At 40.4% G+C, this 23,726-nt stretch overlaps 1 protein-coding gene across 4 annotated transcripts in view; it reads right to left on the bottom strand.

Moving 5' to 3' along the window:
• Positions 1 to 23,726, bottom strand: part of GPD2 (glycerol-3-phosphate dehydrogenase 2) — a 136,503-nt gene that overhangs the window by 93,163 nt on the left and 19,614 nt on the right. For all 4 annotated transcript variants that reach the window (XM_045781690.2, XM_045781683.2, XM_045781699.2 and 1 more), the window contains exon 2: positions 5,589 to 5,698. In XM_045781690.2, the coding sequence (XP_045637646.1) occupies positions 5,589 to 5,690 (102 nt within the window). In that variant the 5' untranslated portion in view covers positions 5,691 to 5,698. The remainder of the gene's footprint in view (positions 1 to 5,588; positions 5,699 to 23,726) is intronic.

Raw genomic sequence — 23,726 nt, 5'->3', positions numbered from 1 at the left:
CAGGCTCATTGAAACCCCTCCGCAGTTGTGTAACAGATAAATCCAGGAAGCTAAATATCTGTTCATTCAGGGGTCCACTGAAATAAGTCCCAAAGTAGACCTTACTTTCCCTAGAGATGATCATTCTATTTTTACTCCTTCTCCAATCTTATCTTTTGTATTTTGAGTCATTAGTATTATCAATCAAAAAGCTCTCCTTTATTAGAATCTCTTACAAATAATGTATTGAGAAGAGACTGAAATTACAAGTTAAAACAATGTTCTCGAAATTCCTATGGATTTTAATTATTCATGCATCACTTTGCCTCTCATTAGCATATGTATTTTTCCTCCTGAATTTTGATGATACTAGCAACAAAGGTAATACAGTTTTACCTGTAATTCAACTCACCTAACACATCACCACTATCATTTTTTCATGTTCCCTTAATTCATACACAAAACTGAGTGAATCCTAGTATTTTGTAGGCCACTCACAGATGTAGTAAATTGCTGTCTCTTACAAAGTGAGAGGCTGCTTTGCAAAGCGTGAAGATCCTGTCAATAACTACTATTACTACATCATTGACTTTGGAAAATAATAAGCCTAACTGCATTCCACATCAAGCTAAAATGGTACAAGAGAATTAAAAAAAAAAAAAACAGGCCTTTTTAAATATTTTGGTGTTTAGAATGTTTCACCATAGAATCCAACAAATAGCATGTAAAATTAATTTACCAAAAATGCTATATTCATATAACTTTTAGAAACATATCAGCCATATAAATTGAGTCTGCCATAGCTCCTAAAAACCCAAGCAGAAAAAGAAACAACAGGAACTTCAAATAAGTTATTGCTTGCAACAGAAAAAGAGTTTAAGTTAATAACTGGGATTGTCCACCTGATTATTGGCTCATCATCAGATCAGGAAGCAAGGAGAAGAGAAAACAGAAGGTGTCCGGATACCTGTTTTCTGGCCATTCTCCTACAACCTCAGATGAAGGACATACTGCTGATCTCAAAGTCTTAACGAGGTAACCCAGAATGCCAGGATCACCAGGGACAAGAGCAACTTTCCTGCTACTTAAAACCACACTTCATATTCTCATCACCTGGGGATCTAATACTAGCTCGGACTTTTTGAAAGCTTGCTATGTTCCAGAAACTCTACCAGGCTTTATTGCACTTCAGCATTCCTATGACGGAAGTACCACTGTTCTAGGTACAGAGAAAAATGATGTCCAGAGAATTTAAGAAAATTGTCCGTAGTCTTTTAGCTCTTCAGTAGAGCTAAGAGTTGGATGCGGGCAATCTTTGCCAAGATCATACCCTCATGCTAGGTTCTATCACTCATGAATGAAGGAAATTCGATCAATGAGAATCCCTGAATTCCCGGATTCTGATATAATCACTCCTCAAACTGAAAAGAGACCTTGATTTCCATACCTGAAGCTCATTCCCTGCCTTCGTATGGTACAGAAAAAAAAGAAGAGAACTTTCACATCCGGGCTTTGAGAAAGCTCTCAGTGGTTTTCAGGCCTCGCCTCAGAGTTGGCTCACAAAGCCCACTACACCTTCAGAGTGGGTAATGGAAGGAACAAACCGAGCATGTGTTACGTGAGAGGGCCCACCCTCAGACCTAAATAGATCTTTGTTACATCAACCACACCACTGGGGTTAAAAAGAAGCCCACACTATCACACCAGTGTTTCCAGTTAGACCTAGAAGGTATGAAATAAACGTTGAGTTAAAAAAAAAAAAAGTTTCAAAAAATGCCTTTGGTCTACAACGAAACACAAAAGTCTGGGGCAACCCTCAGTTAAATCTTTGCACGCCCACCCTGTTTTTGTCCCCATTCTCCCCAGCCACCCACATTCTTCCCACCTACCTGAGGAACCTTCATGCAGCCCAGGTTTAACACTCTCCACTTCCGCGCCTCACGTTTACTGGCTCTGAAAATACCCGAAACCCTCTCTCCTCATTTCAACTCCCCTCTCCATCCCCTCTGTTCTCTCATCAGCTTGGAATTAGAAGAGGAGACTCTCCCATGAAGTGATACTTCTCTTTCACTAGATATGAGGGAATCACTGAAAGAGCATCCTGTCCCAAGAGGAAAAGCGGATATCCTCCAAGTTCCTTTCAAGTAAAATTATTATTAAACTGACCTATACTAAATAGCGAATGACCAATAACTTGCTCTCAGAAATCTGCACGCCACTCCAGAGGTGTTTGCTTGCCGCATTCCTGGTGGGATTTAAGACAGTGCTATATACTCACTGTGATTATAGCTACTACTCAGCCTCCTGGCCCTTGGCATATAGCTGGTCTGGGGAGAGGAAAATCAAGAAGGCTTTGAAGAAACTTAATCACCTATTTGTGGGTGAGGAAATAAAAGGAGGAAAATGAAATGAATAGGAAGCCTCTCCAAGACCACTCAAAAAAAATAAAAAAATAAAAAAATCCTACATACATAACTGAAGGGAGGCCTGGAAAGTGGAATGCCATTTGTGGCCACGAGCCTCCTTTCTTGCAGGAGGACACAGTCAAAAAGAGTCAGCCAGTATTCATCTCTTCATCAGCTTCCTCATTGTAATAGGAAAACGTAGGTTGCTCCAACTCCAGAAGAAAATAAAAATAATAGTAATATCTCCTTAGGCCATCCCTTCTAACTCTGATCTATTTCTCTTAAAAGCAAAAAATCTCTATGGTTCTCTTGGGTCAACAATGGACACTATTGATCACTGAAAAGCAAAATACAAATTTTAATAACATGCTTGCTGGTATGGAGGGAAAGCCACACTATGATGTAAAACCAAACAACCATGCTATCACCTCTGACCCCGACCTGTCTCCAGAAATGCTAGGGTCTCCACAGTTGTCTCTAGCTCCTCACCTACAAGGGCTTTTATTCGAGCAACTAGGTAAAAGGTAAATGAACAATATCTTATTTGATTTCATAGTGTTTTCTGTTTAATCAAAAAAATGGATCTGCAACAGCATTCCTTCATTATCCCCCTTGCAAATACAAGCTTATTTAACTGTAGAATTGATATAAAAGGTTTTGTGTGAGCTGACCTGGCACCTAAACACTTACACGTATCACTATCTTTTCTGTCAAATGTGCTTTAACAATTGACCAACTTTTAGAACCAATCCGTTTGTATTTAGAATACAATCCCTGCCTGTATTTTAGAAAGGAAGCTCTGTGCTCAGAATATCAAATGAGCACAAGCTAAGAGCCAGGGGAGACAGAGCTGCAAGTGCAGGAATGCCAGCAAAATGTGCCTGAACTTGAACTCGACAGATGGCTTTCTAATACGTCAGTATCTTGGACTTTCGACACCAACTGATTCTTAAAGGAGGACAGTTTATCAGTTAGAACCATCTTAGAAAACTGGGAAAAAATGCAAAAACACAAGCCAATACGTTGAGCATTGCTCTGCAGAAAAATGGAGCATGCCTAGTCACATTTAAGGACACAGCTTCTACAAAACGGAGCCAAATAATGGGTATCAGGGGGCAGATTTTTCTCGACCATTGGAAAGTACCCCAGAATGGCTCTGATTGGCAGATATTTTCTGAGAGAGGACAGCTGAGGCCTCTGGTCATTTTATGTCAATGGCTCAAATGAGTTGTCTCCTCTCCCCCCCTTCACCTCCTTTCTCTCCTTTTTGCTAATCCCTATGGCTACATCCCAGCCTGCTACCCAAAATACGCTCATGGCAGTGGCTTTAAGGGACAGGAATCACCACAAAGGAACGCACACGCTTGGATGAATGTCTTACGCAACTCATTGATCGAATATGCCCATGGTGATTTTTCTCAAAACAGCTCGTCAGATTAAAATTATAAATGACCGGAAACTGCTAGTATCCGTTTCATTTGGCGATTCAGTGGTCAGGATGTCTAACTTAGGAAGCGGAAAAAGGCAAAATGACGCAGAAATCAGTAGATCCTTGTTTTGCCTTGATTTTACTAAAATTCACCCCTAATGTGATGATTAGAGACAGCATCGACTGTTTATTCTATGAGATGAACGAAAAATCAAAGAAGCAAAACCTATGAAACGGTAAGACCGAAGTCCGAAGTGAACTTATAAACTGTGCAGCAGAACATGCTTGCTGCGGCTAACAGACACAGACCACGTTCAGATTTAGCAACAACTCATCATATTAGCTACTGTGACCTTTGGCTCCGGCATTTGCCAACGTCATTTCGGACAGCCCTGCCTGGTAAAGATGGCAGAAGTAACTTAATCCATTTAAAGCCCATGTCCCAAACTGAACTGCACTTTTGAAGTAGCCTCAGCAGAAGCAGCATCTTTTCACCCTGATTTTAAGCAACCAAGGCAATATTTTTAAAGGAACAGTGCATCCAGCATGACCCGGGCATGAGCACGAGCCTCAGAGCACGTCAGTCAATTAAGGCCTGCAAGATATCCAGCTGCGGAAACCTGAAGGGCAATGTGCTCGCAGGTAAGAATGAAAAAGACTAACACAACGTATTCAATTCCCTCCATCTTTAGGAGGAAGCACTAAAAATGAGCTGTTTTCTTTTTTCTTTTTTTCGGGGTTTTTTTTGTTTTGTTTTGTTTTGTTTTACTATAAGCCAGCAAATTGATTCTTCCCAATAGGTGTTTTTAAAGTAGTATTTCTCACTCAGGACCTGGGACCCCAAGCAATGTGGCTGGCTCCGCTGCCTCGGAGCACAAAGAAAAAACCGAGTGCAAGACAAGCCATGGCATAAAGGCTCTTCCAAAAAGGTATGAAATGCGTAGTGAATAGATAGCCCAGCTGCAAACAGCTTCCCAAATTCCTTTACCTCCTTCTGTGAGTCGGGAATATACCACGGAGCTGATACCGTAAAATGCCCTAGAGACATGGGGAGGGGAGAACAGGAGGCTAGAAATCCTAAGTACTGAGGCAGCTGCCAGTATTTCAAGCCGAAAAAGAACAAAACCAGTCACCAAAATCATTTCCTGGCATCCACTCGGCATAGTTGTAGTGCAAAGGGAAAAAAAATAATAAAATGAAAATGAACTGAGCACTTTAAACTATTCAGAAACTTTCTACCAATCTCATTTCATGGTGCTCTCCCATTAAAGATGTGATCTCCCATTAAAGATGTGTAAAAATATAAAGTAATGCTACATAAGTTAGTAAACCTTTAAGCAATAAAGCCAAGATTCAGCATTGGGCCTTTTGTATAGGCCCTTTTCCATTTCCTGTCTCAGATGCCTGCCTGCCTTCTAATAAGACAAACTTTTGGCAGGAACACAGAAGGTATCCAGACATTTGGATGAATTGGACAAGGAAAGTCTAAATGAACAAACACTGGCCTTTGGAAATGAGGCACTCTTTTAAAAACCAGAGTGCCAAAATAGAAGCGAAATAATAGAACACTTTCTGATAAAGAAATTTACTTTTTAAAAAAAATGATACACACAGAGTTGTCAAGGATCTTTAAGGTAGTACTCCAAGTTAGTGTCTGTCAGATCAAGTCGAGAGAGTAATTTCTAAACAAAACCGTTAACAAACACACGCCCCATGTGCAGGTGTTTAACAGATATAAGTTTCATAGTATAATCAATACATGCATAATTACTTACTTGCTTCCTTCTGTAATGAGCAAATTGAGAGAGGCCTAGAATACTTGCAAGAGCACCGCCTCCAACAAGAATAGTCCCTTTCACTGCCTTTTGAAACGCCATTTCTTAGCCTACAAAGAAAAACAAAAAGGAAACAGAAAGAAGTGAATTGGGATTTTTATCAGATAACAATCCCCATTATAAAAAGGGACCCTGCAAGATTCTGAAACGATGTTAAGCTAGAAAACAAAACATAAAATAAGGAAGTTATCATGGGCCAAAAACAACACATGAAAAAACGGAGACAAGGGAATTGACCACACAAAAGTCACCTTCCAACAGGAATTAAACAAAGAAAAGCAAATTATGAGACAACTGAGGATCTTTACACAGTAGAGAGTGAAGAGTGCCATGAAAGGAAACGGTACCGCGTGACTCACAAATCTGCATGCCGAACTTGCCAATGTGTTCAACTGCTAACCCCCACAGGGAGAACGGTGGAAGGCCGTCACCAGTGGAGACAGTGAGCCTCACGTTCACCTCAGGTTCTTTGGCGCAGTTTAACTCGGATGGTGGCACAACTCCCTTCCTGGGCTTTCCCCTCCTAATGAAGCTCTCACCAGAGCCCAGAGCCAACGCTTGTGCATTCCTGTCCTTAAGCGTCTACACTTGACAGACTGAAGTCAAAGGAAACCATGCCTTGATCCTTTCACAAAGCGACAGAAGATAATTCCTAGTGACTGCTATAATTCCTTTCATTAAGGGAACTTAAGAAAAAAAAAGTTTTCTTCTAGCCAGGGTTGCACAGCACCGCAATTTCAAGGGGAAACTCTCCATATCAAGCACTCTTTTGTTTGTTTGAGAGAGAGAGAGGGAGGGAGAGGGGCACCTGGTGGTTCAGCCTGTGAAGCCTCTCCCTTCCTCTCAGGTCATAATCTCAGGGTCCTGGAATCCAGGCCTATGTTGGGCTCCCTGCTCAGTGGGGAGTCTGCTTCTCCCTCTCCTTCTGCCTCTCCTCCCCAACCGACCCTCCCTACCCCCCTCTCCTGCTCCTGGGGCATACTCACTCTCTCTCTCAGATACATAAATAAAATCTTTTTAAGAAGGAGGGGGAAGGGAGGGGCACAAGGCGAGGGAGAGAGAGAATCCCAAGCAGGTTCCATGCCCAGCGAAGAGTGCAACCCTGAGATCATGAACCGTGACCCAAGGGGAAATCAAGAGTCAGATGCTTAAATGACTGAGACCCCCCAGGTGCCCCTTGCTATATATTTCTAAATAAAGTCTTGCATTGTGTTAGCTCTTGACTTTCTTCTCACCTTGAAATATATATATATATGTATTAAGTATATATGTGTGTGTCTGTGCATGTGTATTTGCAGTATTGGACTCATTACATTTTTAAGTGTTTTTGAATGCTTCAATATCCTTTAACTTTTTCAAGAACAACACACAAAAAAGTGCACAAAAATGGAAATTCCACCAAAAGAACTCTTGCCAGCTTCTATTTAGCTAAACAAAAAAAGATAACACCGTGTGACCACCTAAAAAAAAAAAAATTCTAACTTAGAGTTGATATTGCTCAATATCACTTCCACCTGCCTAAGACTTTCATTCACCATAGCAGCTGGCGCACCCTGGGAAGCACTGCCCTATTTTCCTGAATGGGTGGAGGTCAGACCTGTCTCGACAACATACCTTATACTCTACAAGTATCTCATGACTCAGGAAAGCATTTAAGATGAAGTCAGTTTTAACCTAGGATAATAAAGAGCATATAGTATCTCAATGTAAATTATGGTACAGTTAAAATGTTTGGGTCCCTATAGGATGAATAGAATCTATGAGCATAACTACACTAAATCAAAGAATTTCAGTGCAGTTGGCAACTGTGATTCTATAGAAAATTCATTTTGGAATACTATAAATTATATACTAAAATAAAAGTTGGCATTTCTGAATATTTTACTTTTCCTCTGACCTCACTCCATCTGACAAACTAATAAATTCTAAGACTCATCTTTTTTATTAAGATTCTCACCAGAAAAAAATATTTTGCATGCCTATGTTTCTCTGCTGCTGGAGCTCTCTTCATCAAACGTACCCTCTTCCCCAAATTATGCAAAACAATTGGTATGTATGATGGCTAGTGACCTCCATTCATCATTCAGTCAACCCTAAGCAAACCCTTACGTCCAAGGTTGCTCTGATACTGAAAACCTCAACTAGGCCGACTTGGAAGGCACGCATTTGTCATAGCCCACCATCGCCATTCGTAACGCTTTTGTACACGTTCCCATGGGTGCCTATCACACGACAGTGGAGACCCCAGCAGTCCAGAGGTAGCGTGCTATCTCCAGGCTAACAGGGTTCCCCTGACAATGAGGGACAGAGAATAGAGACCTAGTTCTATTTACCTAAACAATGCATGTGCCCGCCCCATAGAGACAGCAGCCTGGTGGTCCCCTGGATGTGAGTTTTGTAGCTGATGGACTTTAACTCAGTATCACTGCTTCTGAATTGTTGATAATGTCACCGATGACCTCACAAAGGATACCACACATCAACAAACAGCTGAGGGATGTTATGTAGCACAGTCAAGGAAAATGTCTCAGCAGAGGTGTTCCCTCAGCCACTTCAGTTAGGGGCTCATTTTTCCAATTGTGCAGGTCCCCGCATTCCCTGCTCAATTGATTATAGGGCTTCAATTTGATTCCTGAAACCAAAACTCACTAAGGGAGATATTTTCATGGGTTTTCTCAATGAGCCACTAATACTAATGAAAAACTGCATTACTATATTATTTTTCATGGTCAACGATCATACTAACTATAATCAATAAAGAGTTTCTTTTTCCCAGTAATTTTATAAAATAACCTATGCTTAGGGGATCATTATTTCTATTGAGATCAAATCCACCTGTAAGATCACCTACTAGTTGTAATGAATAAATCACTCTTACAGGTAATTCAAAAACAAAACAGAATCAGTTTCACCTGACTCTCCTAAGATCATCATAATCATTGCCATCGTCATCATCATCGATGTTATAATGACAATAGTTGACATTTACTGAGTATTTGCTAGGTAATAGGCACTGTGCTTTTAATTCTACATACATCAACTCCTATCACCCTCACAACACCCTAATTTCATAAAAGAGGCAGTTGTGGTTCAGAGGGAGTAAGGGATTTGCCCAAGGTCACTGACTAGTACGTGACAAAACCACAACTCAGTCTGTACTCTTAACCACTGATGGGTTCTGCCCTGCCTTTTGCTCTCAAAATAGCAACTTCTCCCCAAGGGCCACACCACGTTTTGCTGTTATTCCTAAAAGAAGGCCCTATTCTCAAACACTCACCCCTTGTGTACAGTCCTTGGCATTAGGATTTCCCTAAGGCAATGAAGAAGCCTCTGACAAAATATCTATGGTAATGTAAGAACATTGTTTTATCGCTAAACAAAAGAAATTTAAAACTTGCACCCACTTACATTCCATCATAAAGTTTTCACAATGATTACGAAGAGGAAAGATTGTTTCCATCTAAGCAAAACTGCAACAGGGAAATTAGCAAAGAAAGGGGAAAAAGTACCAATAAATCTTTACCTTTTGCAACTAAAAGTATGAGAAACTAGAGGTAGAAAAATCATTAGCTTATTTTTTTAAGATTTTATTTATTTATTTATTTATCTATTTGAGAGAGAGAGTGTGTGAGCAGGGAGACAGGCAGAGGCAGAGGGAGAGAATTCCAAACAGACTCCATGCTGAGTACAGAGCCTGACAAGGGGCTCAATCTCAGGCCCCTGAGACATGACCTGTGCCAAAACCAAGAGTCAGATGCTTAACCAACTGAGCCACCCAGGCACCCCAAGATTAGCTTAGTTATCATAGCCTAATGTCCATGTTTAATAGCCTATGAATTAAGTTGTACGTACATTGACTCAGGACTGGCTCCTGCATTTGCACAGACAAGTGCCAGTTCTCCAATTCTTGCAAGGGGAACACCAGCCCAACTACAAAAATCCTGAATAAAAAGGCAGTCAACCAAATACATCTATGAACTTATCGATTGCCCTCAAGGTGCTTACAATCAATTTGGAGAATTAATATCAAAGTCTGTCTTATAACTCTGTATTATAACTAGTTATGGTATATTGAGTGTTATTAATACTCTGATAGACAAAAGACCCTGAATAGTAATCTTGAGAAAGAAGAACAAAGCTGGAAGCATCACAATTCCCCATTTCAAACTGTATTTCAAAGTTATATTAATCGGGAGTATGATATTGGCACTAAAAACTTATCGGCACTAAGAACAGACCTATAGATCAATAGAGAGTGCAGAAATAAACCCAAGCACATATAGCCAATTAGTTTTTAACAAAGGAGCCAAGAATATACAATGAGGAAAGGATAGTCTCTTCAATAAATGGTGTTGGGAAAACTGGACAGCCACATGAAAGGAAAGGAAAGGAAAGGAAAGGAAAGGAAAGGAGAGGAGAGGAGAGGAGAGGAGAGGAGAGGAGAGGAGAGGAGAGGAGAGGAGAGGAGAGGAGAGGACAGGAAAGGAAAGGAAAGGAAAGGAAAGGAAAGGAAAGGAAAGGAAAGGAAAGGAAAGGAAAGAAAAGGAAAGGAAAGAAGAGAAAGAGGGAGGGAAGGAAGGAAGAGAGGGAGGAAGGGAGGGAGGGAGGGAAGAAGGAAGGAAGGAAGAGGACCGTTATCTTATACCATATTCCAAAATAAACTCAAAAGGGATTAGAGATTTAAATATAAGACCTGAAACCGTAACATTTCTGGAAGAAAACATAGAGGGTAAGCTCCCTGACATTGGTCTTAATGACGATTTTTTGGATTTGACACCAAAAGCACAGGCAACAAAAGCAAAAGAAAACAAGTGGGACTACATCAAACTAAAAAGCTTCTGCACAGCAAAGGAAACCATCAACAAAATGAAAAGGCAACCAACAGAATGGGAGAAAATATTGCAAATCATGTACCTGGTAAGGGTCAATATGCAAAACGCATAAAGAAGTCATGTCACTCGGTTGCAAAACAAACAATACAACTGAAAAAATGGGCAAAGGGAATGAATGGACATTTTTCTAAAGAAGATATACAAATGGCCAACAGGTACAAGAAATGGTGTTCAACATCCCTCATCACCAGGCAAATGTAAATGGGAACCACAATTAGGTATCAACATACGTGCACATACGGGCCGGGAGGGAGAGAGGAGGAGAGAGAACAAGGGCTCATGACGTGGAGAAAAGGAACCTGCACGCACTCATGGGGGGCCTGTAAATTGGTGCAGCCACTATAGAATACAGTATGGATATTCCTCAAAAAAATTAAACACAGAAAAAATAATTAAACATAGAACTACCAGGACTCTTGGGTGGCTCAGTTGGTTAAGTGTCTGCCTTCGGCTCAGGTCATGATCCTAGGGTCTTGGGATTGAGTCCTGCATTGGGCTCCCTGCTCAGCAAGGAGCCTGCTTCTCCCTCTGCCTCTGCCTGCCACTCCCCCTGCTTGTGCTCTCTCCCCCTCTCTGGCAAATAAGTAAGTAAAATCTTTAAAAAACAAAACAAAACATAGAACTACCATATGATCCAGCAATTCCACTTCTGGGTATCTGTCTGAAGAAAATGAAAACACTAATTCGAAAGATGGTCTCAAAGTCCCAAGAGTGATCAGAGCTAAAGATCTCGTTCGGGGAACCTCGTGCCTAGCACTGCCACACGACAAAATGTGCTTGCAGCTGGCAAACAAACACTGGGTTTGCCACTTCTCGGAGTTTGCTGAGCCATGCTTCTGCTACCCTTGCAATTTACCCGGCACAACCGAATTCTTAGCTGACCCTTTGGGATTCCCATTATAGAATGGCCTCAACAATGAAATCCTATTTCAAATGGTCCTTGGGCGCTCACCACCACATCTGCTTCCTCCCATTCTGAAGCAAGGCTACTCTCCAGGTGAAATCATGTATTTGAATAACTTCACCACACACGTTAGAGTTACAAACAAGAAATAAGCACCCCTGGAGAAAGGCTGAGGGGACTCTCAGCAACCACCCCCAAAGTTATTCCAGAATAAGAGCATGCTTCCCAGCCTTTGAATTCTCCAAATAGAGTACTCAAACTCCTCTCCCTGTCCTACCAAATAGCTTCTCTCTTAATTAAAGCATAAATAAAATCCATCCAAATGGATTTATCACTCCTCTGCGGAAGGAGCCGTGGGTCTCTTCACTTTACAAACTCTCCTATCTTCTGGCCTCTTGTGTAGAAATAACAATTTCCTTTCCTATCTCCATGCTAAGGGGGCAGGGGTGGAATCGAGCTGAAAGATCATTTTTAGAAGAGTAATTTCAACCACAAGCTTCGCATTCCTTGGGACATGTGTTCCCTAGGAAGATGCAGCAAGAGGTAAAGGCTTTCTATGCCCTTCTGACGACCTATAGCCTGTGCTACTTCTCTAAGCCCTTAACCTGAGCATATGCAGGTCCAAAGACAGCAAGAAGCTCCCTATACTTCAATTGTACAGTTACCGACCTTGTAGCTGTGCATGGAAAACCATGCCCTCATCTATTTTGAGGCATGACACTTTTTCAAACCCACAGAAGGCACAACTGCACAACTCGGAAGACTAGGCCTCAGGGGCCACCTGCATACAAATTCAGTGACTTACAGGAAGGGTGCGTGAATCTTACAAAATAAGGGTGTAGGACCTCAACGGAGGAAGTCTGCAATCATGGAACTTGGCAGCAAGTCCACAGCAAAGTGAAAGAAGAAGTGAGCACAGAAGCACCTTCCCATCCAGCAGCCCAGTTCTAAGTATAAAAGTCAAGATGTCTGGGTGCTTTGAATTAGACACGTTTCAACAAAGCAGACCCTTGATTCCAGTCGGTGATACATCAAATGTTTTCTATACTTCCCTATAAGAAAGTACATCCTGAATCAGGCACTCCAAGCACACGCTGCGAAAGCGCTTACACGGACAAGTAACAGTCACAGCACACCAGGTACTACCTTCTCTTTCCCCAGGGCTGACTCCACAGTGGGGATGCGGGTCAGCACTCTGCCTGCAAGCACATCCTCCCCAGCCAAGCCGAGGCGCTCGTATGCACAAACGTCTTACACAGCAGTATGGGAACCCCACGGAAACACAGAGTCAGCCCTCAAGCATGCTTTTTGAAAGCTGCCAGACACGAATGCACAAAATAAGCAACATCGCAGGCCCATCAGCCTGTTCCCTGGAAAAAGAGAGGAGCCCTAGTCCATAAACTGAAAATGAATTTGTCCTTTTTTGGTTGCTTTAAAGACTTTCAAAAAGATTTGGGGCAGAGCTCCTGGGTTAAGCATCTGCCTTCCGCTTAGGTCAAGATCCCAGGGTCCTAGAATCGAATCCCTGCTCAGCAGGGAGCCTACTTCTCCCACTCCTCCCCACTTGTGCTCTCTCTCGCTATCTCTGCTGCTATTTCTCTCTCTCAAATAAATAAATAAAATCTTTAAGAAAAAAAAAAAGGTTTGAGCCAAGACTGGATAGGAAATGGACCCAAGAGTTATCCACAAAAGATTATCCCAATGGAAATAAATGAATGTGTGTGTATGTAAAAGGTAAAATATCATATTACATTTATAAGTATTTTAAAAGCTACAAACATAACAGTAACAGTGACCACCTAGAGTTGTAAAAAGTACATACGTTGAACAGAATATCAAAGGACAAATGAAAGGGTTTTTCTTAAATCACTAAGAAGAGTATTCTGATAAAACAAAATAAATGAAAGTACCAAGTAAAAGTCAGCACAGGAGTTAGAAACATAATGAAACCTCAGATTCTGGCTGTCCAAAACTCTGGGCCACAGCTGGTGAGGAAGCTAGAGCGACACGGTCACACGCTGCCGGCCAGCGTCCGAACCCCAACCTTGTCCCTCTCTCTCACACCAGACCGCTTTAGGCCATTTTTCTGTTTCCAATCAACTTCCCCAGGAAATCCCATGCCAGAAGGGCTCAACCCAAAGATGGGGAAAATCTTAACAAAGGGAGAGTATTTCAATGAAGACAAAAGAGAAACAAAATCAGGAAACGAAGAGAAAATGAAAGAAGACAAATGCTATGTGTATATTGGTTCACGTAGCTTCCAGCCACAAAGTACTTTGGAAAAGCTTCCCACTCGCCTCTGCAGGACCCTTTGGGTCAGTCAGGTCATTCTAGGAAGAAACGCACAGCTACAATGACAGAGAAAGAGGTTGGCTGGCTCAGGACTGGTCGGCAGGCTGGAAGGAGGGCAGGAGCCTGGAAGCTTGACAGGGAGGAGCTGGCACAGAAAAGGGGTGAGCTGACTCCAGGGGTTCAAATCAGAGATTAAGAAATGTAAGCAAAAGGCACAAGTGAAAAAAAAAAGAAAACAAGGTCAACAACCATTTAAAGTGAGCCAGTTAAAAGTTTCTGTTTATAAAAAACTTGTCTCAAACTATTACATGAATCCTTCTGGTGTGCAATTTTTGTTTAACTTAATATGCAAAGCCAGAACCAATTAAAGCACTTATTTCACAAACTTGTCTGAAGTGAAAACATATAGAGAGAAAGGAGGGCCCTGGAGTAACGTGAGGAGACACGCTCACACTCTAGTTCTCATTTATTATGTAAGACTCAATTAAAAAAAAATAGTGTTTCCAAGGCAACTGCCATATTATGTATTTATGTTTTCTGCCAATTCTAAAGTGCACACCGGTAGTAGAGTCACAAATTTGACCCTTTTCCCTTATTTCCATGAGGTTCACTATAGAATTACAAGTAATCAATGAAGTCCATCTCAGCCAATAACAGATTTATAGTCATTAAATACAAATGATCTTTGTTTAATTCATAATGGAATGATTTCTATTGTATTTGTTTTCCATAGAATTGCTTTTAAAAATCATGAAAAACTAGTTAGTTCATGCAAGTGAACTTGTTTTCTATTTTAAATTCATTTTAAAACTAAAATTAATCTATATACTCTATCATCCTGGACATGTTAATAGATTTGTGCTTAGAGTTGTAAAATCCTATCTTTAATTTTCTTTGTTTACCATATATGTAATTTAAGGTAATCCTGAAAGGCATAAAATAAAATGCCCCTCATAAGTGAAAATCTAGAGCATTCCTTCCCCCCAAACGCCCATCCCTTATAAAGACACAAGTCAGTTTTAGGAATTTAGTGCATAAAGTGCCTAGTATGAAACTAAAGAAACTTGCATTTACGTATATATAATAAGAAATCCTCACTTAAAAGAGTACAGCAGACACAAACACTTCTAATTCTGCCTTGGGGAGGAAAGAATGTTACCAATGAATCAAAGAAAAAAGTTCTTTAGGCAAACAGACCACACTAGTCCCGTGCCTCTCTCAGTAGTTCTGCCCCCTTTACTAACACTACTGTTGAGTTAGAAAAATGGGTCACATTCCTTCAGCAGCATAAACTCTTTTAGACTTTAAATGCTGTTGTAAAATCTACTTCGGTAATTAAGACAAGAAAAAATAACCCTTTGTTATAAAATAAATTGCATGCTAAACAATAGAGTTCAAAATATCTGCTTTTACATTAAAACATATCAAGCCTCTCATCCAAATTTATTGCAACTATAACAAAGCCTTATAAAGTCATCACAATCATGGCTGTTGAATACACACCCCAACATGCTTCATAAAAAAAGCATCTACCTCACCATATAAATAAATGTATTTTAAAAGGGCTTAGGTCCATAAAACAGTGCACAGGCATTGTGAGTCAAATGAAAAGGTTTTAAAAACATATATGGATGATAATGAACTTTAACTCTACAGTCCAAAGAAATACACCCTAAGAAAATTTCAGTGAAATAAAATGTTCAGAAAAAGAAGTGTTTCAACATATTGCATGGTGCACTGGGTGTTATACGCAAGTAATGAATCATGGAACTTTACATCAAAAACTATGGATGTACTGTATGGTGACTAACATAATATAATAAAAAATATTATTATTAAAAAAAAGTGCTTCAGCTAATTGAGTTTCTATTTGTATGATCTTAATCAAAGATCTCTTTTGGTGTTTTCCAATACGTTATACTTTTATTAAATGTAGCATTATGAATTAGGAAACACTACATCCTGAATATAGGCACTTTTCTTTGAAGATTCAGAAAGAATCTTAAAGAGACCAAGATCATTATCCTGAAAACTTTTTTTTAATGTCACAATATAGAAGGTTTGACAATCTGCCTTCAAATGTAATAAGCACAAACAAAACTTCAAAAAGTTGGCTTTTTTCTTACTTCAAAATGCTGATGCCAACTGATTTACTTAGCTTTTGTTCATTATTTTTATCACCAAATGAGAAGAAAATGCACCAGTTCTTTCAAAAGTTCCAGTTGCAATTGCATTATACATATCATTAGGAATGCATTTTAGGAAATACTTGTTGAAGATAGTTTATGAAATCCTGAGCTCATAAAAAAACAATGACTGATAATTTTTATGATAATTAGTTATAGCACAATAATTTCAGTTAATTTAATTTACTTACATTGTAAAAAAAAAAGAAGACTTCTAAATTTGATTACAGCTGTATTACTGCTCTATTAAGGAACAAAACACAGCAGAGAGTTGTAACAGAGGCCACGTATGTTGTGGTAGGCAGACCAGTTATTCTGTTTCCTTGAACTTGAGAATATCCCCAGGAAATAAAGCCAACCACTTTTTACACCCCTTAGTCTTTCCCCAACCCCCAACCCCCCACCCATCAGCCTGCTGAAATTTGCATTTAAAATTCACTCCCCTGCACATCTCATAATCCACTTCATGTATAAATGTACCTATCAACAAAGGGTCAAATTACACACACAGCTTAGATGCAAAGAAAATCTAAGATATACTATAGTCAAAATAAACACGTATTGTATTCTTTAGCTTAGTGATCACACTCCCTAAAAATATCTGACCCTTGAGGGTGCCTGGGTGGCTCAGGCGTTAAGCGTCTGCCTGCGGCTCAGGGCGTGATCCCGGTGTCTTGGGATCAAGCCCCGCATCGGGCTCCCTGTTCCGCTGGGAGCCTGCTTCTCCTCTCCCGCTCCCCCTGCTTGTGTTCCCTCTCTCGCTGGCTGTCTCTCTCTGTCAAATAAATAAAATCTTTAAAAAAAAAAAAAAAAAGTCTGACGCTAAAAGAAATAAAAATTGGACAAGAGGAAAGGCAGATTGCAGACTTCGTATTTCTAACAAAAATTTATTTAAAAAGTATCTAATACGAGGGCACCTGGGTGGCTCAGCTGGGTGGCTAACTCTTGATTTCGGCTCAGGCCATGATCTCAGGGTCGTGGGATCGCCCCGTGGAGCCCCCGCCCCTCAAAATAGGGCTCCACGCTCATCAGGGAGTCTGCTTGAGGATTCTCTCCCTCTGTCCCTACCCTCAGGCCTGTGTGTGTGCATGCTCTCTCTCTAAAATAAATTAATAATTAATTAATCTTTAAAACTAATAATTAATCTTTTTTTAAAAAGTATGGAGTACAAGTAATGCAACACTTTGTAAATATTCATCCCCTCACCCCCAAAATAATAAGCAAATCTGTATTTCCAGCTCAGGCTTCTTGGCTAAAACAGTCTCGGTCATAAGATCCTATTCTCCCCATTTGAATGAGGGATCCTCTTCAAGCCTCTCCTTTTTAGATTTTTCTTTTCTTCTTTAAAAGGACTGGCACACACTCTTCAGCGGAATGCATTCAAGTACTAGGCTATAAACAACTCTAGTCACTGTGCATGAGATATTGTGTACCAACATTACTCAGCTAATACCTGAGCATTTGACAGTCTAAAATTTAACAGCATGCACAAAAGAAGATAAAGGGTTCTACTCAATATTCTCTCTAAAGTTGCTATTGCTAAAAAAAAAATTAAAAAGAAAAAAAAAGAAAAGAAACAAAAACACAACAACAACAAACCTCTATATTCTTTCAAATCTCAAAACACCAGACAAAAAAAAGAAAATCATCAAGTGTATTCCAGAACGCGAGGTGGAGGAGACTTGCCTTGCCATTCAGTCTCTACCTGTAACTTGCTTTGTGAAGTCAGGCAAATCATCTGAATTTGCTGAGCCTTGCTCCCTCTATAAATGAAGTGTCTTTGAAAATATCCAGAGCTATTTTAACTCTACATGTGTATTATTTTATGCTTGTTCTTCATTCAATAGGTACAGGGAAAACACCTTTATGCATTAAAGGTGGTACTTCCTTGATGTCCTATTTATTTAGAGACGTTGGGTGATTAAAGCTTGCATTTTTTCATTCAGTAATTATTGACTGATCACCCAACATGTGCCAGGCACTGGACGTACAACTGAGAACAAACATGAAAATCCCTGCCTTCTAAGAGCTCTGAGTGAAGTTCACAGTTAAAAAAAAAAAAAAAAAAAAAAGTCTAAACTATTTTGAATTATAATATTTCAAAACTGCAAGTTCACTTTGTCTTTTTAAAGAATATATTAACCATGAATTCAATTATTGATGACTTAGAGCCATCCTTACATACATTAGACTACGCTGTAAGGGCGATGCCCTCAGGAACAGTAAAAGGAACACCATTAACCTCTTTACTGAGTGGCCCGAAGCCACAGACTGTTCCCATTTGAATTCTGCTTCTATCTGCTTTATGCAAGTTTTCCTGTTTCTTCCAAACTATCAGCCTAATGGTCATTTTCCCTTTAGATCTTTGAGCTCTCCAGCTCACTTCTAACTCGGTACCACTGCGGTCAGAAAAATGAGAGTCCCGTTAGCTAAAACTATGCTGAAAATACCAGTAAGTAACCCTGAGCAAGGAAAAGGAACAACTTATTAGCATTTCAGCACTTAGATTTTCAACATTCTGGCTCTATCTATTCCAGGGCCTTTTCCCCCTTCCTTCCTATGTTCCAGGCCAGTGGTGCTCACCAGGTAATTTCTGAAGTTTGTTGCACACAGTATGTGAACTGGCACAAACGGCACTAGTCTGTTACGAAGATGAAGGATTTCCAATCACATACAAGCACGTAGTCCAAGATTAGGAAAAGAAAATTTGTATTTCAAAAGTGTAACATTAAAATGTCTTCATAGCAAGCAATAAAAAAAAAAAAAAAAAAGAAAATTTGTATTTCAATTTTGCCTCATCTGAACAAATCCACATTATCTTGAAAAAAAAAAAATGTGACAAACCTGTTTGCTCCTGCTCTGGAAACAATTAGAACATTTCTCGGTACTCTCCTGGATTTAAAGAAAAGTTTACAGATAAATGGGCCAAAAAAGAATCTAATTGCCACTTCTAAAAAAACTTTAAAAATCCTTGTTAGAAACTGGCTTATGAAAAGCACACTTTTTGCTGATGAGTAATAGATAAAAATTGTACACTCTAAGAAAAAAAAGCAAGAGTTCAACAAATATTCAGGACAGTATCACTGAACGATGGACCCGAGTAAGGAAGATGAAAGGAGGGGCATTCATTCCTGCAACGTGTGTTCAACGGGGATTGACTGAATGCCTGTTGTATCCTCTGTGCTGCTCTAAGGGCTGGCAAGTTCTCTGCTCTAATGGACTGGGGGAAACGACAAATAAACAAATGGAAGCAAACTGAGTATTTTGAAAATGACAAGTGCTATGAAGAAAATAAGATGGAGGGGCACTTGGCTGGCTCAGTCGGTTAAGCATCTGCCTTCGGCTCAGGTCATGATCTTAGGGTCCTGGGATCAAGCCCCCCCCCCCCCCAAAATTGGGCTTCCTGCTCAGCGGGGAGTCTGCCTCTCTTTCTTCCCCTCCCCTCCGCTCATGCTCTCTCTCGCATGTGTGCTCTCTCTCTCTCTCTCACTCTCCGATAAATAAATAAAATCTTTAAAAAAAAAAAAAAGAAAGGAAGGAAGGAAGATGTAATATTAGGTGAGAGAGTGACTGGAATATGAGGAATCTACTCGAGATAGAATGTTCATGGAGGTGATTTGCAAAAGCGAAATTGAGGAGGAAGAGCCAGCCACTCAGCGATCCAAAAGAAGGGCCTTCCTTACAGAGGGGACAGGCGTGCAAAGACACTTAGCATGTGCAAGCTTGACCTCTGCTGGAAACTGAAACGCCGCTGTGGCTGCAGCACAGTGAATGATGTGGGCAGTGGGTTCCAGATGAGGTCAGGGGACCAGATGTGCTGAGTCACATGTGACTTCCTCCTAGCAAGAAATTTATTCTGACAAGACAGAAATAGAAAAATCAATGGAGGGTCTTGAACGGTGCAATGATACAATGGCATTTACAGGGAGGGAGGAAGGAAGACCAACCCTGGCTACACTGCAGAAGATGTTTTTTAGGGTAATAAGAGCAAAGGCAGTCATTTTTCTTTTTTTTTTTTTTAAGATTTATTTGAGGCTCCTGTGTGGCTCAGCCTGCTAAGCCTCCAACTCTTGATCTTGGCTCAGGTCCTGATCTCAGGATCATAAGATAGAGCCCCAAGTCAGGCTCTCCGCTTGGTGGGGAGTCTCCTTGAGATTCTCTCCCTCTATCGCCCCCCCCCCCGCCCCTCCTTCTGCTTCTGTCCTTGCTCTCTCTCTCTCTCTAAATAATAAATAAGTAAATAAAATGTTTTTAAAAAATAAAATAAAGATTTATTTATTTGAGAAAGAGAGAGAGTGTGTGCAAGTGTAGGGGAGGGGCAGAGAGAAAGAATCTCCCCACTGAGGGTGGAGCCCGGTGGGGAGCTCGATTTCATGACCCTGAGATCATGACCCTGAGATCATGGACCTGAGCTAAAATCAAGAGTCAGGGGTTTAACTGAGCCACCCAGGTGCCTCTACAGCAGTCATTTTTTCTTAAGGACATCACTAGCCATGTTCATAGTGAGTAGATGAAAGTATGAAAAAAGGAGAAAATGGAGAAAGAGAGAGGAAGAGTTAACAAGTCACATCAGAAAATCTTGAAAAATGTAAACCACAATCAAAAACAGTATTCTGTAATAGGAAAACAAATACTTCAGGGATAATCTTGAATATAAATATCTGTTGAACTTATACACTTGAAAGACTGCTCCATACCACTCAGTCTAGCAAGCTGGTAACAAAGAACAGAGAGTGTCTACTGAGAGAGCCTTTCAAATGCCAAAACCAGACATCTTTTTTTCTATTTCTATTCCCCCCTGGGCTAGGGTATTTTGCAGGTGACTTTTTCCCCCCACAACTCATTATATCTTGAACTGATTTTGGACCCATGTTGGAAAAGAACCCTGGGTCACATCTCAACAAGCTGAGGCTCCCGGAATATTTGCCACCAACCACAGGCAGGAAGCTAAAGAGCTGTGTGAAACTTACTGACCCACTGAGTATAGGTTTAATAGACACAAGAGACTGCATATGATTAATTACAGTTATTTATATTTATGGGTTTGAAACTTGAGGATGCCTGGCCTCTCCCCATTTTATTTCATAATATTCCCCCTGCTGGAGACTGAAGAGCAAAAGTCAATTGCCTGAGTGTTGGCATCACACTGGAAACTAAAGGGCCATGCATTTCAATTCCAGCTCAAGAAACACTCTGGCTGAGCAGATGTAATTCACCAGACCCCAGCGGGCTAGGCTCACACTGTTGTCAGTCAAATCACATAGCTGATGGAAATCAGCAGAGCACATTAGCAATTTATGCTCAACAGTCTCTTCTCAACCATAAATTTTGAGATAATGTTAAGTGAAACCCAAAGTTAATCCAAAAAATTTAGTCCATAGGTTGAGCCTGTGTTCTAACCATGAGGCAGTCAGAAGGGAAGAAGAAGGGGAGGGGGGGTAAACAGAAGGGGGAATGAACCCTGAGAGACTATGGACTCTGGGAAACAAACTGAGGGCTTCAGAGGGGAGGGGGGTGGGGGAATGGGATAGGCTGGTGATGGGTATTAAGGAGGGCACGTATTGCATGGTGCACTGGGTGTTATACGCAAGTAATGAATCATAGAACTTTACATCAAAAACTTGGGATGTACTGTATGGTGACTAACATAATATAATACAAAAATATTTTTTAAAAATTGATAGACCAGACAGTCAAAAAAAAAAAAAAGAAGAAGAAGAAGAAGGCAAGTGACTCACAAAATAGCACTTCTAATAGGATTCCTGTCAAAACTCCAGGTTCTGGTATCAATGCAGCGAGCTTCAGGCCTGACCTCACCCAGTGCACTTATGCCAACCCCTGGGTCATTAGTTTGGCATCCGCCAGCAGCATGGTTTGTTTTTCAGACCGTATTCTGGGGCAGTCGAGTGCTCTGCAGCAATCCCAGAATGAGCAGTTAACAACCCGAGTCACACCCCAACCCTATGACAATCTCAGCCTGAACAAAGCCACCTGACTTTCCTGGACTTCATCCCGTCACCCCCATATAGAAGACTGACATTGTCTGTACATTCCTTTTTCGTGGCACTGCTAGATCCCATAACCCTGGCCTTTAAGCTCTCCAGGCTCCTTGCTATTTTCCCCATCCAGACTGGACAATGGGGGTAGATCACTCACCATGCCAACTTAATGACTGCCATCAGCATCGTTTTACCCCATTCTGACTTGAAAAAGCAACATGTTTATGCTGGTAATAATTATAATAAAGTGAAGAAAGTTCTAGATATAAGAGGGCAGCCTGAATAAGTTAAACATTCTAGAATTTCTTTATTGCTTAGAAATTAATTCTTTCATGGTTAAATTACACTCTGGATGGAGATGGGGTAATAGGGAAGTAAAAATTAATTCTGAAGAGAAAAAAGTAGATATAACAGAATCTGTGTGTGTATGTCTGTATTTCTGTTTTAAAGTATATGTGTGACAGCTAATATCATCCTCAACCAGGAAAAACTGAGAGCTTTTCCACTAAGGTTAGGAACAAGAAAGGAATGTCCACTCTCACCATTGTTATTTAACACAGTACTGGAAGTCCTAGCCTCAACAATCAGACAACAGAAAGAAATAAAAGGTATCCAAATTGGCAAAGAAGAAGTCAAACTTTCACTATTCTCAGATGACATGATATTCTATGTACAAAACTTGAAAGACTCCACAAAAAAGTGCTGTAACTGATAAATGAATTCAGCAAAGTCACAGGATATAAAATCAACATAGAGAAATTTGCTATATTTCTATACACCAATACTGAAGCAACAGAAAGAGAAATCAAGGAAGCGATCCCATTTACAACTGCACCAAAAGCCATAAGATACTTAGGAATAAACCTAACTAGAGAGGTAAAAGATCTATGCCATGAAAATAACAGAACACTTATGAAAGAAACTGAAGAGGGCACAAAGAAATGGAAAAACATTCCATGCTCATGGATTGGAAGAACAAATATTGTTAAAACATCCATACTGCCCAAAGCAATCTACACATTTAATGCACTCCCCATCAAAATTCCACCAGCATTTTTCACAGAGCTAGAACAAACATCCTAAAAATTTGTATGGAACCACAAAAAAACTCCAAATAGCCAAAGCAATCTTAAAAAGGAAAGCAAGGAGCGCCTGGGTGACTCAGTTGGTTAAGTGTCCAACTCTTGATTTCGGCTTAGGTCATGATCTCAAGGTCATGGGATCAAGCTCCATATCGGGTTCTGTGCTCCGCATGGAGTCAGCTTGAGAGTCTCTCTCTGCCTCTGTCTCTGCCCCTTGCCTGCTTGCTCTCTTTCACTCTTGCTCTCTCTCTTTCTCTCACAATAAATAAAATCTTTAAAAAAAAGAAGAAGAAAAGAAAAGCTGGAGGCATCATAATTTCAGACTTTAAGATATATTATAAAGCTACAGTCAGCAAGACAGTACAATTCAGGGGCTCCTGGGTGGCTCAGTCGTTAAGCGTCTGCCTTCGGCTCAGGGTGTGATCCTGGTGTTCTGGGATCGAGCCCCATGTCAGGCTCTTCCGCTAGGAGCCTGCTTCTTCCTCTCCTGCTCCCTCTGCTTGTGTTCCCTCTCTCGCTGCTGTCTCTCTCTCTGTCAAATGAATAAATAAAATCTTTAAAATAAATAAATAAATAAATAAATAAATAAATAAATAAATACAACTTAGTATGATACTGGCATCCAAAACAGACACATTGATCAATGGAACAGAATAGAAAACTCAGAAATGGACCCACAACTTACAGCCAACTAATCTCTGACAAAGCTGGAAAGAATATCCA

Source organism: Ursus americanus, chromosome 1 (assembly GCF_024610735.1).
Source record: "Ursus americanus isolate L20-20 chromosome 1, mUrsAme1.1.p, whole genome shotgun sequence".
NCBI classification, from domain to species: domain Eukaryota; kingdom Metazoa; phylum Chordata; class Mammalia; order Carnivora; family Ursidae; genus Ursus; species Ursus americanus.
This window is presented reverse-complemented; position numbering and strand designations above follow the sequence as displayed.